Source organism: Phlebotomus papatasi, chromosome 2, assembly GCF_024763615.1.
Source record: "Phlebotomus papatasi isolate M1 chromosome 2, Ppap_2.1, whole genome shotgun sequence".
Classification (NCBI taxonomy): Eukaryota; Metazoa; Arthropoda; class Insecta; order Diptera; family Psychodidae; genus Phlebotomus; species Phlebotomus papatasi.
This window is the reverse complement of record NC_077223.1, coordinates 69,960,763-69,979,069: the sequence shown is the minus strand read 5'-3', so window position 1 is coordinate 69,979,069 and position 18,307 is coordinate 69,960,763. Positions and strand designations below refer to the sequence as shown.

At 32.8% G+C, this 18,307-nt stretch overlaps 1 protein-coding gene across 1 annotated transcript; it reads right to left on the bottom strand.

Moving 5' to 3' along the window:
• Window positions 1-1,392: 1,392 nt before the first annotated feature.
• On the bottom strand, window positions 1,393-11,798 carry LOC129804185 (uncharacterized). Its single transcript, XM_055851265.1, has 3 exons — window positions 11,666-11,798; window positions 10,636-11,113; window positions 1,393-2,131 (listed from the first exon to the last, which is right to left on the bottom strand). Exons 2-3 carry the CDS (start codon window positions 10,742-10,744, stop codon window positions 1,551-1,553), a joined length of 690 nt encoding a protein of 229 aa, XP_055707240.1. The 5' UTR covers window positions 10,745-11,113; window positions 11,666-11,798; the 3' UTR covers window positions 1,393-1,550.
• Between the last annotated feature and the right edge of the window lie 6,509 nt (window positions 11,799-18,307).

The window sequence follows — 18,307 nt, the reverse complement described above, 5'->3', positions numbered from 1 at the left end:
CTATGATCTCCTTATTATTCTTAAGACCAAACTAGACTCAGGCTGATCATTTAGAGAATATTTAGCGAGTAAAATTTGGTTGTAAAAATGTAAGTATCTCAAACATAAGCATAAGTTTCCTTTTATGCCAAATTTTACATAGGTCTAAATATTCTCTAGGATCAGCCTGACTCTATTTAGGCCCTTATTTACCCCTAAACTCAGTCAGTACTCGAGCCTTAACGACTGTAATTCAGATCGTCCATCTCTTCTATCCCCAAAAATATCCTAGTTTCATTAGCACATGTCTACCCTAAATCCCTCTCAGAGCTTGTTCTTGTTACCCTGTTCCCACACTGAGGAAAAAAAGAGCTGCGATTACCTTTTTTTCCTCGTAACTTTAACATTTTTTAGGTGTAAAAATATATCAACATTTTTTAATGTTAATTTTACACCTTTTTAAATGTAAAATTAACATGAAAAAGGGTTACTTTAACCCATAATACACCTAAAAAGGTAATATTTACACCCATTTTGGATCAATTCTGCAGGGGTATAATTAACATTTTCGGAATGTTATTTTAACTTTTATCGGATTTTTCCAGTGCACGATCTATGGATTTTCTGTTTGTATTAATTATGATGAGGTTAGTCATTGTAAGTTGCCGACAGCCGCAACCAAGCATTACTTAAAGAGCAATGAAGTAATTCAACAAAATTAAATTTCCGGGTATCTAAAGGATATTCAATCAATCCCACCGCAACTTGCTTTGTATTAACCCCTTGTTTTGTCGGCTGTAGAAGTAATGTCTTACAAATTCGATAACTTTTTATCGAGAGCAAAGCGGTCAACTACCCCAAGTGGGTGGTTTTGAGAAAGTAAAAAAAAAGAGAAATAAATTTGTAATTATTTCCCTTCATGCAGGTACATTGAGTGAAAAAAAAGTGAAAGTCTCACACGATGTGACGAACGAGATCACGATACTCACACTCTGACTTTTGCTTGTCCAAGAACCTGGTGAGAACTCAAGTGAATCACCCAGAATGGTCTCCAAAATAGAAATATGATGGAATATCGAATTAAATTATAGTGTTTCGTGTATGAAGGATTTTCTTTTCGGGGGGGCAGGGGAGGGGGCTGTGGGTGAACTTGAAAAACGGGGGTGACTCTTCAAATGTAGCACAATGGATAATCGATTTATTTGATGTTGTGTCTCGGGGTGCTTCTTAATGAATTTTGTAATGGGACGGTTGTTTGAATGAGGTGTGACTCCATCGGTGGATGTTGATTGAGTTAAGCAAAGAATAGGGAAAATGTTATCACAAAAATAAGAATGTGTTTTATCTCGACAAATGCTGCTTTGGAAGCATTGAGGCGGTGTCGAAAAGAGAGACTTTACATGAAAAATATCATTTTGGGGAGAATGTTGTATTCAATATATAGATTCTTCATTACAAATCGATACTGATGCTATTGTTCGTTGAAAAGAGTGGTGTTGGGATTGTTGAGGAGTGAATTTGCCATTACTAGAGGTTGTGTGTGGTTTGTTTTTGTGAGATAAATCCCTTACTCACTCTGGTATCTTTGTCTCGGATGGCGCCGGTGGATCCGCTTCCAAGTCCTCTAGTTGCATGAGGGTGGGTTTTGGAGAGGGTGACTTGGTGTCTTCATTGGACTCGAGTATCCTCTCAAGTTCGGGTTCAGGTGTTCCGGTCTTGAGGCTGTCAATTGAGTGTACGGGTGTTTTGTCCGTCACCTCTTCAATCTCATTCATTGCATTCTCCACAGCCTCTTTAGCACCCTCCAGTCCATTTTGTACTTTGTTCGTCACATCCTCAACTCCATCCACTATCACATCTTCCGTTTCTTTGATCAGCTCATCTGCCATTTTGTCTGCTTCATCCGATAAACTCTGAACACGCTTTAGCATCTCCGTCTTCCGTTCCTCCAAGTGGTCTTCCAGCAAACCATTTGGCTCCTTCAGTGGGATATATTTGCTATCTGTAAGATCTTCAACCATCAAATCATCCTCATTCTTTTCATCCTTGCCACCCTTTATGGCGCTCTCGAGTTCCTGGCCCATTCCCTGAACTGCACCCACGACTGTGTCCTTAACATAATCCACTGTTCCGGTAATTGAACTGTTAACATCTGTTCAAATAAGAAGACAATAGATATATTTTACCATCGATATTAATTTTACAATAGCTATAGGGCAGATTGTGTATAACATGCACATATTGATAACAACGTTCTAATGCCCATTCAAAGTTCAACATTGTTAACCGCAGAAGGTGGAATACTATTGCTAATATAGGGCAGGAACAATAACAGATATTATGGTTGGAACTGGTTTACAGAGTTCTACAATATTTCATATAAATTGTGGAAGTTTAGAGAAGAAGTCTTTTAGTAAATTAACAATTTGAAATTGCCATTAGAAAACTTTAGCAAGGAAATGAAATCGTGACTTATATAAGCCTTCAGACCTAAGATTTATCCATGAGGGTTAACCGCTCTAATTTCTAAACAAGCGATTTATTGAGACTTAAACTTATCTATATTAATGGTAGATAGGATTTGATTAAAGAAACGGACTAGCCTAGAAACCATATTAGACACTAGGAGAGACCGAAACAAAATTATCCGCCAAATGAAATTTTTAAAAGCCAAAATTCCGAATGGGTTGAAATCCTGAATAGTTAAAATTTCGAGGGCCAAATCCCTGAAAGCCAAAAATTATGAATGGGTTCAAAACCCGAAAACCAAAATTCTGAACGGCAAAATCTTGTATACTAAAGTCCCGAAAGCCAAAATCTCGAATGGATCGAAATTCCTAAAAGTCAAAATCCCAAAAGATCCAAAAACCCGAAAGCCAAAATCCTGAAAGACAAAATCCTGAGTGTCATAGCTACCTTCACGATTGTTGAAGGCAAAGGGAAACTGTTTGTATTTTAGGAAATTATTCTATTTTCCCTATTTTCTGTATAATTTCGTCCCTTTCCAGACTTTAACCATTCTAAATTTTGGCTCTCGGATTTTTGTCTTTTCGAGATCCTAGCTTTAGGTAGGGGGAAGTGAGGCACCTTTGAAAGTGGGGCAGCTTTGAAATTAGGGTTTTTTCACCTATTTTTAAATAAAATTGAGCCTTATCGTGATATAATTTATCTTCACAAACAGATTGTGAAGCTAAATTGCATTATGCTGTGGCTCACTTCCATTTAAACATAGGAGAAAATTTCAATTTCAATGGTGCCTCACTTCCCTCTATTTTGGTTTTTGAGATTTTGGTTTGTTTTATATTTTGACTTTTCGAGATTTTGGCTTTCGGGATTTTCGTTTTCGAGATTTTGGGTGCCACCGCAGTAATGTATCTTACCAAAATAAAAGGACACCGACAGAAAATCTAGTTTCTATAGGCTTATCTAGGATTTTCAGCGGATTTTAATAATAATAATTTAAATATTATGTCAATTTGTTTGGGATTGGTAGGTTTAGTGTTAAAGATATTTAACATTTCCAATTTAACTTTTTTTTTTTGTGAAATTAGGGTAAGTGTGCCAAATTTCGGCATAGTTGCATGCAAGCGTCAAAGTCTCAAGTTTGAAATGGAATATTTCAAATACAAATTGATTTTTTTCATTCCTTCTACTTAAGGAGTGTTGCTTAGAACCTTGTAGACAGTTTATCGTCTTTATTTTCTCTGAAATCATTCTTAGTACATTTTGAAATGAATAAAAATATAGACATAGCTTTGGTACCCTATTTCGGCCACCTTCATTCTCATAGTTCTTTGTCCTTCGGGAATATTTCCAATATCTTTTTCACGTCATCTCGTTTGTCGAAGCTGCATTTTTTGTTATTCTTTTGTATTGTATAATCTCTAGAGTACGTAAAATCTAAAAGTTCATGGAAATTCGAGGAACAAAAAAGGTGGCCGAAATTGCAAGCTGGCCGGAATTTGGCACACTACTCTATTAAAGGGTTAAAAAATACAATTTAAAATTACAGTGCTGTCTCTCTATATGCACAGTTTGGGTACTTTTTTTTGACAGTTCTCTCTCTGAATATGCACAACTTTTTTTTGAAATTCCCAACGGTTTTTTTCTTTCTTTTAATAAATTATCATTTTTTTATTGTTCTAGAATTTCCCGTGTTTATTTTAAATATAATATGAGACAGAAAAAATAAAATTAAGAAAATTAAAAACAAGAAAAATTAGCTACCAAGAAAATAATTTTCGTTATTACTTTGTCAAAATGTAAACAAATTGATTTTGAATGCAACCGACACAAAAGCTGTGCATATAGAGAGTGTGCATATAGAGAGACAGCACTGTAAACATCTTTATTGAAAAATGTGAATCAACCCCTTTAAAGGCGAATTTAAAGACATAACGCCTAAAGACTTCTCTTAGAACTGAGAGGATTATCTTTCTTTTCTCTTCAATTTTACAACTGTGTTATTTCACCGGAATATATTAATTGGATATTATTAATTTCAATTTGAAAAAGTCAGTAATTAGTTTTTCAAAATAAGTGAAATTGTAAAGAATCTCAGTTAATTGCTTAGCTGATGCCGTAATAGTTTTAAGGAAAAGCATTAATAAAACACATATTTCTTTTATTAGCAGAATTATATACAATTAGTCGAGTTGAAAAGTCCCACTTAGGAAGCATTATTTTCCATAGTATATCTTAAAAATCTAACTGTTTTGTTCTATTTTAAGATTACTACTAATAATACCCCAAACCTTCGACAAAATAGAGCGTTTTTAGGTAGGAAAAGGGGCAAATTTTAGCGTGTTCCTCTACTTTAAAAGTTTCTTCATCACAAAAATTACCTAATTAATATTCATGGACGAAATTATTGCATTAAAAGGGAGGGACCTGATGTGTAATTTGTAAGGGTTTTGATACTGTGATTTCCTCTTTTCTGTGCCTAATTATATACTTCTTCATCCCCTATAGATGGCCTCGAACGCAGCCACGCAGATTTAACCTGTTAGAGTTTCAAAAATTTGCATAATTTTTTCACTCTGCACGATAAAGAATTTCCTACCAGGGTTACGCGCACTTTAAGCCCTTGAAATTTATGGTAAGTTGTCAACTGAGAGTGAAATTTCGTGTAACACTTTTATTTTTTGGCTTTTTGCCAGCTTTATCATTCGACTCAATTACCGGAATATTTCTCTGGGAAAGATTTATCTATTGAAAAATTCAGAATCATATTTGCAATTCAATTTTGATATGAAATTCATTCTTCTAGAAAAATCAAAATTTATATTCTGAATCAGTTATGCATTCTGTATATTCACATTGGTTTTTAAAAAGTTTTCTTAAATATTGCCAAAGTTAGTGGTATAATTTTCTGCAAAGAAATTCCCATTTTATCCATAATTCCACTTCATTAAAAAATCAATCTCTTTAAGTGCATTTTCTCCTTCAAGCATTTGCGGTGGGAAAATTATATTATTGAAGCAGAAGATACACATTTACACAGTGATAATGGGTAATTTCAGCAATCTCCATTTGCAAGGCATTTTTCCAGCAATTTACACGTTTTCTGGGTGGATTTTAGGGGGGCGGTAAAACACCTAAAATTCTAAAACACGGTTTATATGCCTCAAGGTGTAATCTCTGAAATTTTAGTCTGGTTGTTGTTTTACATGATGTTGGAGCATTTAACGTGCCAATACTAATTGTTATCACAAATTCTCAATTTTTTTTGAGTGTTGCGATGCGACTTTGCCTAAGATGAGCTGGGGATTTTGATAAAAATAACAAGTATTAGAAGCAATTACTCTAGGAAAGTATAGCATTTTTATGTCGATACGCTTAGATTTTGTTATTGTTTTATCGGCGGTAATTGATTTGAGAACAGTAGTGCTTCGAGTTTTTAATTATAAGGTTATTTCCACAATTCTGAGATAAATCTTCAAACTTTAAATATTGAAGTGAAAAATTTTCTTCAAGTTTTAAACCCAAATACAAGAAACTTTACAATAACTAAGCCAAATTGTATTTGTCAAACCTTAAAGGTCAACAGTAAATGGTCTTGACGCCCTTATAGAATCCCTCAACACTTTACTATGTGATACTGAAATTTATAGATTAACCTTTAACCTTTATAACCCCCTACAGACCAACTTTTAAATATGCAGGGGAAAGTACTGAGGTAATTTTGCCTAGGCTAATTATGGTCCAATAAACTCAAAAATACCAACCTTCATTAATCACTTTTCGTTTGGGATTTAGAAGAGAAAATGTAATTTTTTTTAAACTCTTCTCGCTTAAAAAAATCACGCTTTAATCTTTTTCAAATTTATAAAATGAATTGTACAATGTAGAACGACATACCTTCTAGTAAAATGCGATTTTTGTAATACTACCTTTAAGCGACTCTAAAGCGTTAGAGATTGTGAAAAATCAAAATTTTGGAATGATCTTAATTTTACCGATTTATTTGACTTAGTAATCGTTTAAAAGAGTTTTCGTTATGGTTTCTGAAGGCACGATTTATTAACTTTCAGAAACAACATGAGGTATATTTTGGTCATTAGTGAGATTAAAGGTTATACTTCAGATTATTTACAAGGATCATTTTAACCGTTCCTTGTAGATAATTTTGACATTTAATAAATTGCAAATCAGTTGCTCCAAGAAAAAACAGTCTATCGATGTATTTCGCAATTTAAAAATCGACTTTACTCTCAACGGCCTCAACGGTTCGTTCAAATATAATTTTTTTTAAAAAATCTACCTATTTTATCGCTTGGACTTTCGTTCGTTTGTACTGATCATTCTCGCAACTCTGTACTATTTTGTACAGAAATACTTCTCGTAAAGACTTCAGGAAAGCTAATCTGCATACAAACACTGGATTTTCTTCAGTCTTTTTTTGGTCCACTTTCAGGATTTTTTCCCAAAAAATCCTAGGCTAACTCCGGGAGACACAAAATATCGGTAAAGTTGGCACTTTGTCTCCGAGGGATCTTTTGGCATATTCTGATAGCTTAGCGTCTGAGTGAGATGCGGGGATGCAACTGATATCCTACCACAGAGAGTTTTATTTAGTTAACCCTTAAGCGGTCTTCAGACTAGAGGTTTAGCCCAGTTCTCGTTAGGTCTCAAAATACTAAATAGCGTGCAATTTAATTGCTTTTTGAGAGTCTAATAGGTTATTTTTAATCTTTAATAATCCAATCCTGTTAAATTTTCCCAAAAAATCATGATTGATAAGAAATTAGAGCAATTAAGCCATTTGGCTAAGCCTTTGGTCTGAAGCCCGTATTACTGTTATTAATCGTATCGTATCATTTTACTAGCATTACAATGTAAAGAATAGAATCTTACCGTGTTGAACAAATGGATCATAGATGACCCGTCAAGAGCGTGCATCACCGTCAAAGGTGGTGCATTTCATTACGTTTTCATCTCATGTTGACATATCTATTTCATTGAGTATTTAGCATCGGGCTAAACCCGAACTTAGAACTGTTAAAGTCGAGTCACAGATACAACTGTGGGAGAGCTAACGCTTTTACTGATTGCACCATGCTACTTCTAATTAATTCTCTATTTACTTTCATTCACGACGTGTACGCTTAAGTGTTAATTTCTTTGAAATGATCCAATTAATTAAACATCACTAAAGTACCTAATATTTAAATAAAAAAGATAATATTCATCTAGTTCTTTGCTGAAGAGTAGCGGAGAGCCTGAATGTTTGAGACCCGGGTAGTTTGAGACGCGATGGATTATTCTTTTATTATTAAAAGAAATCTAACCAAAACACTAAACGGGTTATTTTAATAAATTCTATACTAGTGAGTATATGTGCTAAGCGCTATGCAAATTGTTAAGATCATTTTCTGAGTTTTGTAAATAAAATACTGCTTGAAGTCAAAACATAAAAAAATATCTCAAAAATTCCGGCTCTCTCATGTCCTGTTTAGAATATGTTTCTAATGAAAATATCCCCGGGGAAATTTTATTTATATTAATGTGTGCAATGCGACCTCAATAATTATAAAACGAAATCAAGCTAGAGCTATTTACTTCATTTTAATAGATAGGGGAGACTGGGGCAAAAAGTCACAAATCGAAAAATTCAAAATTCAATATCTTCCAAGGTAAAAAAGATAGCGGCTCAAATTGTTTTCCATAGATAGCCTCCATAGACCTTCTTCAATGTCGTAGTCGTAAGTTTCTTAAAATTTGAACAAAGAATTTAGAAAATAAAAAATATCGAAATTTTTAGTCCTATTTTTGAAATATTTTCCTTGCAGAAGATAACAATTATTATCTACTTATTTTCCAAAATTGATGCACTGGTGAATATTTTCTAAATAATTTGGATTCTTTGAATACGAATCCGGTATCTATTTTAAAATTTCACAAAGGTTCTTTTCTCCAGAAATCCTTGTCCACTTGGGGTAAAAAGTAACAAAAGGCATAGAGCAAAAAGTAACATAAAGCGAAGCAATTTCTGATGTCTCACAGTGCGAAAAGAAACGTCATTACCATGTCTCGCCGCTTGTTGTTTGGATTGGTCAAACGATTTGCAGTCTTTTGTGTGTGTGTTTTTTTCTAAAATAGCTTGAAAAGCATTTTCCTCGTTTTCTCACTCTTCTCACAGAGAAAACGGTGTTTTACAAAGATGTGGATGAATAAAATTTCTATGAAAATATGTCCTCTAGGTATTTTTTCAAATTTACGGAAGCCCATAATAAAGCGAATCAAAATATGATAATACCCCATGTTTGGTACTATTTGCCCCAGCATTTTTGAGAATGGTCACAAAATTATCTTTTAGAAATCGGCTCGATAAACGTATTTCCTTACAAAATAGAGGAATATTATTTTCACAAAGTTGTAGAGCGGTAAATTTCCTATAAAACTGCGTTAATTAGAAATTTTTGAAGCGATCGAGTAGCTTGTAAAAAAATAAAATATCCGTTTTGTGACATTTTGCCCCAGTCTCCCCTACTCAACTTCGAAGGTATAGTCAGCCCTATAAAATATAATATATTCCTCAACCGATTGGGACAAATGCAGACTTAGGGTTTAGACAGACTCAAGGATTAGCCAGACACGGCTTTATAGAAAGTTAATGGAATTTTAACTTTATCATTAAAATATTCTATTTTATTGTAATTATTTCAATCATAAACTTTATTCAAAATAGAAATATTTATTATAATTATTTCTAATATAATTGCACTAAGTCGTCTTTCAGCCTGTTCTTAGGTTTGCATCATCATGTGCACCATGCATCATGAGGTGGAGTCATCACATATGGACGTTAGGGGAAAGTACTCTCCCTTCGAATGTTCATGCCTTCGAATAAGGTGAATTTTCTTTTAGTTTTCCTAAGAGACTTACGTATTTCTATTAAATATTAGTTAACTTATCAATTGTTGATAATTCCGTGATAATTTAGTATAAATCTCTTACGAAAACAAAAGAAATTCACATGATTCGAAGGCATGAACGTTCGAAGGGAGAGCACTTTCCCCTATACATTTATGCCCAGCTCCCAAAAATCTTAAGTTCTTACCTAAATTAGATTTCGAAAAATCATAAAATTATCAGTTTATGATGTAATTAACACTTTTGTGATTTTTCGAAATCCGTTTTAGGTAAAATCTAAAGATTTTTGCACACTGTCCATAAGTGTACGACGTCCACAAATGATTACTCCACCCTACCCTCTTATTTGTTACGTCTTGCAATCCCGTTTAAATCTATTTTATTTGAAATGCAAGTTTAACTGAGTTTTATTATTTCTACACACAATTTTAAGCAAATTTTGAGGTGATCCATACCGGTACTGGTCAACATCCCGAGAGTTCGGGATATAGGCCCATTCATAATTTTACCTTTTCTGGATTTTGAGCTATTTGGGTTTTGGTTTTTGGAATTTTGACCTGAAGCCGATCCAAGCATTACTTTAAAATTAAATCTGTTGTATTGTATATTCAAACCGTTTATTCCTATACAAGGAAAGACTAAACATCCAATGATATTTTTGGTATACTGAGTATAGCATCAAAGTTACATATCCGAGCATATCGCAAAACTGGAATACTTTTCCACCACCAATCACCTTATTTTAGCTTCGTTAAAAAGTGGAAAAAATAAAGTTAGTTTTTTTTTCAATTTTTACGAGAACACTGACAATATCAAATCGTTTTATGGAAACTTCTAAATGGCAAAAATTACCATAAAATCTACTTGAAGGATTTTTTTTTAGAAATGTTAGCAAATCTTTTTTGTTATTTTATTTTACAACATGATTTGTTATCTATTTTGGTAAACTTTGCTACTATCATCGTAAGATCGAAAGTAAGAGTTTTTCTTTTGAAGTCCCTTTTGTGGTAGAGAATTTACACTTAACGACTTAGGGGATGGTTTGTGGGTGAATATGTTGGAAGTGCTGCTTGACCTGAAAACCCCAAAAAGCCATCCACCCGGTGGGATTTTAATGACTTCCTACAACAATTTCTTTTCCGTGTCGACGTTAAATTATATGAGCAAAATAACCCAACTGTAAGAGGGTACCATTTTTCAAAAAAAAAAAAGCACTTCCTCCCATGTATAATTATTTTAGTTTTTCTCAATTATTGGCTTTAATCTCAAAGGCAAACTCACCATTTAACATTTCTTCGCCGGTGTGTTTCATATCCTGAGCAGCACTTTTGGCAGTTCCCATGATATTATCAGCTCCATTGGCTAGTGGTGAAGAATTTGCACAGCCCATTTTTGCTTTTTTTTATGAGTCTTGTAAATCTCTGGAGTTGATTTTGATGGTGGTAGCTGCTAAGCAAAACCACCCAATTTTACTCAACACCGCAAGAATTGCTGCTTCAAGCTAGAACTTGTGCTTTTCTAGCACTCTCAGGTACACTTTTCACAGTAATATTTTGCTTTTCACCACACACAGGTGCTATTTTTGCTTGTGTTTTTTTTTTAATAACCGTAAGAAATAATTGACTCCTGCGTGTTAATTTATTGCACCCAACATGAGCTTTTATGACGTGCCTTTTTGCGCTTTTTGTCGTTACTCCAATAGCAATTTATTTGAGTCCACTTCTGATGACTTAGTATGATTGCTAATGTTCCTAGTGACCTGGAAAAATACGAAAAAAAAATTCTTAACCATTAAATTACAGAACTTTGAATGGAATTTTCTTTTTGAATTTCTCTTTCTGATTGATTAATAGCTCTGTAGAATTCTCTTTTTTTGGTCTCACACTCCATCAGGGCTTTCTGTTCACCTATTCAGTGGAACAAATATCTCACAGGAAGGACAAATTCGAATCGTAAAACATCCGCGGAAAAATGTGACGGTGATTTATAACAAAATACTCTTGTTCAACACTTCATTAACCTATTTTTCTGGTGTGTTTTTGTGAATTTTTTCTCGTTTTCACTTTGCCGAAAAAAAAAAGAAAACAAAACCTAAAGAAAATTCAAGCGTAAGGCTGTTTTCTTTTGAAGTGCAAATTCAAATTAAAATTTTATTGTAATGAACTTTTAATAAGAATCACCTTCCAGGTACATTAGGTTCATATTCACGGCACTTGAGCAAGACGGAAGTGAATAGAATCCAAGTTGGAGTATGAAATTCCAAGAGATAACAATTGTACGGAAGTGAATGGTCCAAAAGTTTGTTAATTACCTGGAGAGCACAGGTAGACACTTCACTGACTTGTTGAAATATTCAGAATGGGAAATAGTTTTCCCATGAATTGGAAATTGATGGAAAACTTTCACTTTGGTCACAAGTAGAAAGTTTAGGTTCACCTGACTCGTAACACGGTTCTGTCTGAACTGACCAGAGGCCGAGCAATTTTCCAACATTTACGTGAAATGAACACGCTAGTCCTTTTTCTCTTTCACCTCACATTTTACCTCCTGGGGTAGGGGTGGTTTCGTTGTTCTTTGAGGGTTGAAGTGTGGGGCAATAAAGGGCGATTGGGACGGAATTCCACCTCATTTCTTCTACTGCCACCCATCGACTTATAAGTGCTCAAGTGAAGTAAGTCCAAGAAAGAGGGTAGGGAGCTTTTTACCATATATGTTTCGTCATCAAACTCCGAAAAAGCCCAGAGCTGTATGGGTGCAAAGTTTACTCATAAATGATAAAAATAACTTTCTGTGTGGAAAATTAATGGTACCTAAAATTATCTCTGGTTAATTAATACCGTCGCGATGTCTCGTGCAATTGTCAAACTAAATATAATTTTACGGTGCCTTTTGAGAGTTGTCCTTCAATTTGCACGATCGTGTTTTTCTTTTCTTATTACTAAAATTTTATTACCTTTTAATGGAAATTTGTTTAGTAAAATCTTGAATTTTTGCTAGTATTCAGTAAAATATTTATTTGAATAAGATTTTTGCAAACAAATTATAAACAAAACCTATTATGCTAAAAAATATTAATTGCTTAAACGATTTTAGTAAAATATTAAAATGTTGAATTTTCCATTATTAAATACACATTAATTGGAAAATTTCGATTGTTATGTAATCATAATAATTAATTGATATTATTGGGATAATTTTGGTATGGTCATCCGCTAATTGTGAACTCACGAATTAAATGTGCCTAAAAATTGAATTAGAAACACTACTGCATAAATACAGAATTTTGAACTAAACCTATAGGTTGTAAACCACCTATAAAAATGTTCCTAAAAATATCGCTTTTACAAACTGGGACCTCTTATAATTATTTAAACAAAAGGCAAAGTACTGCTAAAATAAATTAATTAACTTTTTGAGAGAATGATAAGTTTTATTGCATTTCAATTGAATTTTTTTTTCCACTTCTAGTTCATCAATTTAGCGTTCAGCAAACCCAAGAGCAATTAAAATTTTAAATTATCTTATCAAAAGTTAAGTAAATTTTTAAGCTTTGAATTTTCAAATTGGTCTTTCATCATTCGAGAACCAGTAGGTCATCTATCAGCAAGAACACTACTTACTAGCTATCCTTTTAATTTAGAAAAAGTTAGTAGAAAAAATTAAAGTTGGTTTTAAATACTAAGTAAGGAAAGCTTCGTATGGAAAATGATGTTCAAGTTTCAAAATTTTTTACACTTAAGCTGTCTACACATTAGACAAATTATTGAAATAATAGCATTTCAAAGTGACATTGAAAAGAAACTTCAATATTCAAGCGAATATTGAAACCAATATTTCAATAATTTCCTACGCACTGAACAAATTGACTTCAATATTAAAAACACCAGTCTAGTCAGGGATTCACAGATCTTCTGGGATTTTCTTGTTCAATATTCCCAAAGCACTTCAGATACTTTCTGTGATCAGAGGATTCCTGGAGCTTCCTCCAGGAAATTCCAGTCTTCTGGGATTTTTTTGAATATTATGTCAAAAACAATTCAGATACTTTCTGTGGTCACAGGATTCCTAATTTGACCTAGTTTGTAGCCATTTAAAATAATGAAATAAAATATTGAATAAAATGTTCCATATTGAAACAAATATTTGAATATTTGCCTACACACTGGACAATTTTCTTCAATATTGAAACATTTATGTCAATAAATCTTTGCAATGTGGAGGCAATCCTTGTCAATATTTGATATTAAAAAGAAATATTTTAATAAATTATGTCTAATGTTGTATAGCCAGCTTTAGAAAATTAATCGAGTAAAACTTATTAGAATCGATGTTGAATTAAGTCTTTTTCGTCGTGATTTTTGATTAACTATATTTTGATTTTACTTCTATTTAGGTGTAATATTCGGAAAGATTGTTTTAACTTTTTCTTCATAAAATTTACATGGCAAAAGAGTATAAATAATTCTTTTTAAGACTGAAAATGACTCGTTTTAAGAGTTTAAATAACTCGTTTCGAGAGTTTAAAAAATCTATTTTAGAGTTAAAATTACTCTTTCAAATCCCAAAATGAATATGTTTTGCAATTTTATCTTTTTTTATTTTATAATTTTCTTTATTAATATTTTCTTGACCTCAAGTTCCTTATGTTCCAAGCGAAATATCATGTATGATGCACGCACATGTCTTCATGAAACACTGTTAGGCGTATTTCTAGTTGATGTTCCACATGAACATTGTCACACGAAAATCTTCTGAACTGAAGTATATTCTTAAAACGAAAACATTTAAGCATATACTTCAGTCGAGATGAAATTTTACATCAGAAAAGAGTAATAATTACATCGATATCCGACGAAATAATTCAAATCGCACGAATAGTTATTTCAACACTATTTACTAAAATTTACAACGAAAAAGAGTAACAATTACATCGATGTTCGTAGAGTTAATTCAACTCTGCCATAGAGTTGTTTTAATTTTTTAGGTTTTTTCTTAGTGTACTAAATGCAACACAAACCGAATCATTTATACTACATATCATGTCGTAAAATCTCTTACTTATTATTATTAAGCTTATAATTCTATCTTACAAAATCCTTGGAGATCCTTAGATTTTCCTCTATAGAGATACCCTAAAAATTAATGGTGTTTTTTTATTCAGCTATTTACAAAATTTTCCTATATATTGTACGTCATATTTTCACCCTAAATATTTTTTGTACTTGTGTCGAAACGGTCCTAAAAACAGGCCCGGGCACTACGATTGGACAGTAAGAGGCTGGTCTACTCTGATATAATGGCGGTACTGTGTGCATTAGAACACACACCGTGCACTGTGATATAGAGCAGGTTTACCACCTTGGAGGTTAAGATAGAACAGGAGAATGGGTAGCGTAGGTAAATCAATGACGAATACTTCATTGATTCATTACTGATTGAATCCGATTTTGCGAATTCCGATCGCAGCCGTAAATTTCAAAACCTTTTCAATAAAATCCAAATTTTAAGCAAATTGGTAGAAAAATGGTCGCTCCAAAGTGGTTTAACTTTGACGTTCGAAAATTCGATATCGAAATGTTTTTTGGTCACAGGTATCTATGAACGAAATATTCAACATGACTACCCCCAAAACATATTCAAAAAATAAAAATATGTAGGAGCTGTTTTCGAAATAAACCAGAAAAAATGGTTTTGTAGGGGTAGGAGAGAAATGGTAGGGGGATCATCGAAAACCGTAAATGAATATCTTTTATCGTTTGTGCTCTAGACCAGTGACGTGTGAAAGAAAAGAGGATTATGTAACTGAGTTGGAGTCGTTAGAGCAGTAATTATAAGCTCGTAATATATAATCCATTATAAAAGACATAAAACTTCAACTCAGAATTGGAAATCTTTTATTTGGACATTAAATTTTTAATTTAAACCTTTTTATTTTAGAAATTAGGGGTATATTAATATTTTTATTAATTTCTGCAAAAAAAACTTCGAATAAATGAAACGTGCATCGTTTTGTGGATAATTTTATCAAATTTAAAATTCAAGACTTTCTTTAAAAAAAAACGGCAACTTATTAATTAAATAACCTAATATGTAAAAACAGTTAAACAATTTATTGTAAATGATAAGAAAACTTAAAATTTGTTAAATTTAAAGTTTTCGAAGTACAAAACGATTAATTTCATTTTTTCTTAATTTTTTATCTATTGCTAAAAAAATATTCCAAAACATATTTTACTACTGAGAAACAAAATATTTATTTATTTGTTTTGATAATTTATTTATAACTAAATTTAAGCTCTATTGTTCTCAACTTTGGTTAATTCATTTGTTCTTTTTTACCGTTTCTCTTTCTCATGAATTTCTTCATATTTCTTTCACGAGTGATATTTCATGTGTAGTTTTCTGAAAAATTGTACATACATAATACTTTTGGCGAGAACAAGAGAGAAGTCAATATCCTCTTCAGCTTATTTTTCCTTATAGTTTCTCCACGGTATGCAAGGAATAGCAACAAAAAAAAAGTTGTTTGCTTTTCGTGCTATCCTCAGAAGCTTTGTGTATTTTGTAAATTTGGATAATAAAAGTTTCTACTAAAATCTATCCTTAAGACTTTGGGTTAATTTTCAGGCAGAACTCTGTATATATTGCAATAGGGAAAAATCCAGAGGGAATATGTTTTGTAGCTTAATGGGTTAGACCGGTTACACCAAGAATAATTTATCATAAGGCCAAACGTGTAACAGATTTCCGAATTAATCTTCAACGGCATGTGTGCTATCGAGGAAATCTTTGGGTAAATATCCTTAAGGAATTTTCTTAAAGAGAAAGAGAAACTAAATCCACAAACATATATAATCTATATGTGAATTCTCATTAATTTAATGCTTATGATTCCTGAAATTGTGGCTTTTCCACTCCTCGGCAAAATCTCAAGAGTTATTGCTTCAACTATTTCGATATTAAGCAATTATCAAAAGCTCTCATGAGTGACAAATGGAATATACACCAAAAGTTTCATGTTGCGAAAGCACCCCCTTTTTCGTCAAGAAAATGGGGTGAAAAATGAAGGAGATATCTTTAGGGATTACCGACCAAAATTGTCACGATTTGTCCTCGGAATAGTAAATTGAGGAAACGTCACAAGTTTGCATCACTATTCCTCATGACGTTATCGCTGCGAGTTAGCACGAAATCTCCTAAACTCAGCCTTTGGTGTCCCTGAGATTTTCTACTTCCCTCGCCATTCTTGGCATTTAAGTCGCTAATTTAATCACCGGTGATAAAAAATCACATTTGCACGTAAAATGAAATGGTGACGTGTGCACTGCGACAGTTAGAAGAACTATTACGAATGTTGTACACTAATAAAAATTAAATGTGTTGTTTCCCAGGACATAAATAATACACTTTTGCTGTATACTAAAAATATTCTTATTATTTAAATTATCATCAAATAAAGTTGTTAAATTGGAATGGATAATGGGAATGTTGTATCCCAATTATAATATTCTAAATTTTTGAAAATACCGTTTTTTATTTTTTTTTTATTTTGAGTTCTCTGAGAATTATCTTTTCATATCTTTTGGGTTCGTACCGGTTTACCGAGGGATCGGGCCTCTCGCACTAATCTCCTCCAGTCCTGGCGACTCTCTGTCAACTCGTCTTATAAACGTAGTGTAGGTCGTTGTCGAAAAGTCCGTCCTGTCTGAGGGCCATTCCGAGTATTCGTAACAAAATTGCTTTTTTGGGAAGGGTTGTTAGCCTTTCGCCAAAACATTCTCTAGAAGGACCAGATCCCTTGTTCGTTAGCCTCAGGTTCGTGACTTCTCACTGGAGTTGGTTACCCATTTTTCTATCACTCACCTAAGTGTACAAGGGGCCCACCAGGCATCTAGGCCGCTTGCAAGGGAACATTAGAATTAAGGGGAAGAATCTATGTGTGGCATTATCCCTCCTCCCTCCATAAAGACGCCATAAATTGTAGTTGTGAATTTAAAAATTGAAAATTGATAAATAATAGTGCATTTCAGAATTTAACCATTTACCTTGAAGCAATCTTAATCCATCGACTTTTAAGGGGACGTTTTTTTTAATCATATCCGAAAAAAGAAAAAAAATAGCTCCTAGATAACATTCACTTACAAAGGAGAACTTCTGAACACCGGAATTCACAATCTTTCACAGTTTGGTTTCTAGTTTGGAAAATATTATAAATATATACTGAAAATAAATTAGAATATTCGTACAAAATATATCAATTTCGGCACTATACCAATTCATTAGCTGTTGTTTGTGAATCTTAGGACTTTTTAAAAAGATTTAAATGTTATGAATTATATTGAAAAATAAGCTCTATAGAGTAATTGAACTTTGACCTCAAAATACTCAAAATTCCGATTTTTAAGGTTTCTAAAACATATTCAAAAATAAAAGAAATCGCTGGAATTATTTTCGAGAAATTCAGAAAAAATAGGGATTTGGGGGATATGCCTTATCTTGACTTTTTGCTTGATAAGTTGTAAACAGGGTATTGCGAACAGAAATCTAGGGCAGTATTAAACATGACACACAGTATTAAATACAGAGTTTTACTTGTACACCACTTGGATCTATCTCGACAATTGCTTCACAGTGGTCAAATCCCAAATATCTATGAATTAATATAGTTTTTGTCCTCTAAACTCTAATATTTAATTAATAAATCACGGTATTTACAACTACCCCATGTTCATTACTGCCCCAGTTACCCTACTGCTTTCTGTCTTTGAGTTCAAGCAATAATATCAAATGTGTGATGTAATAAAAATGTAAATCTATTTTAAAATCAAGTGATATTCATTCAAATGAATTTGTTTTTCAAGCATAGAAATATCAAAAATGCAATTTCAAAAATTTTATCATTTTGTGTTGACGAGTAGGGGAAACTCCCCATGCTTTGCACTGTCCCAAGCTT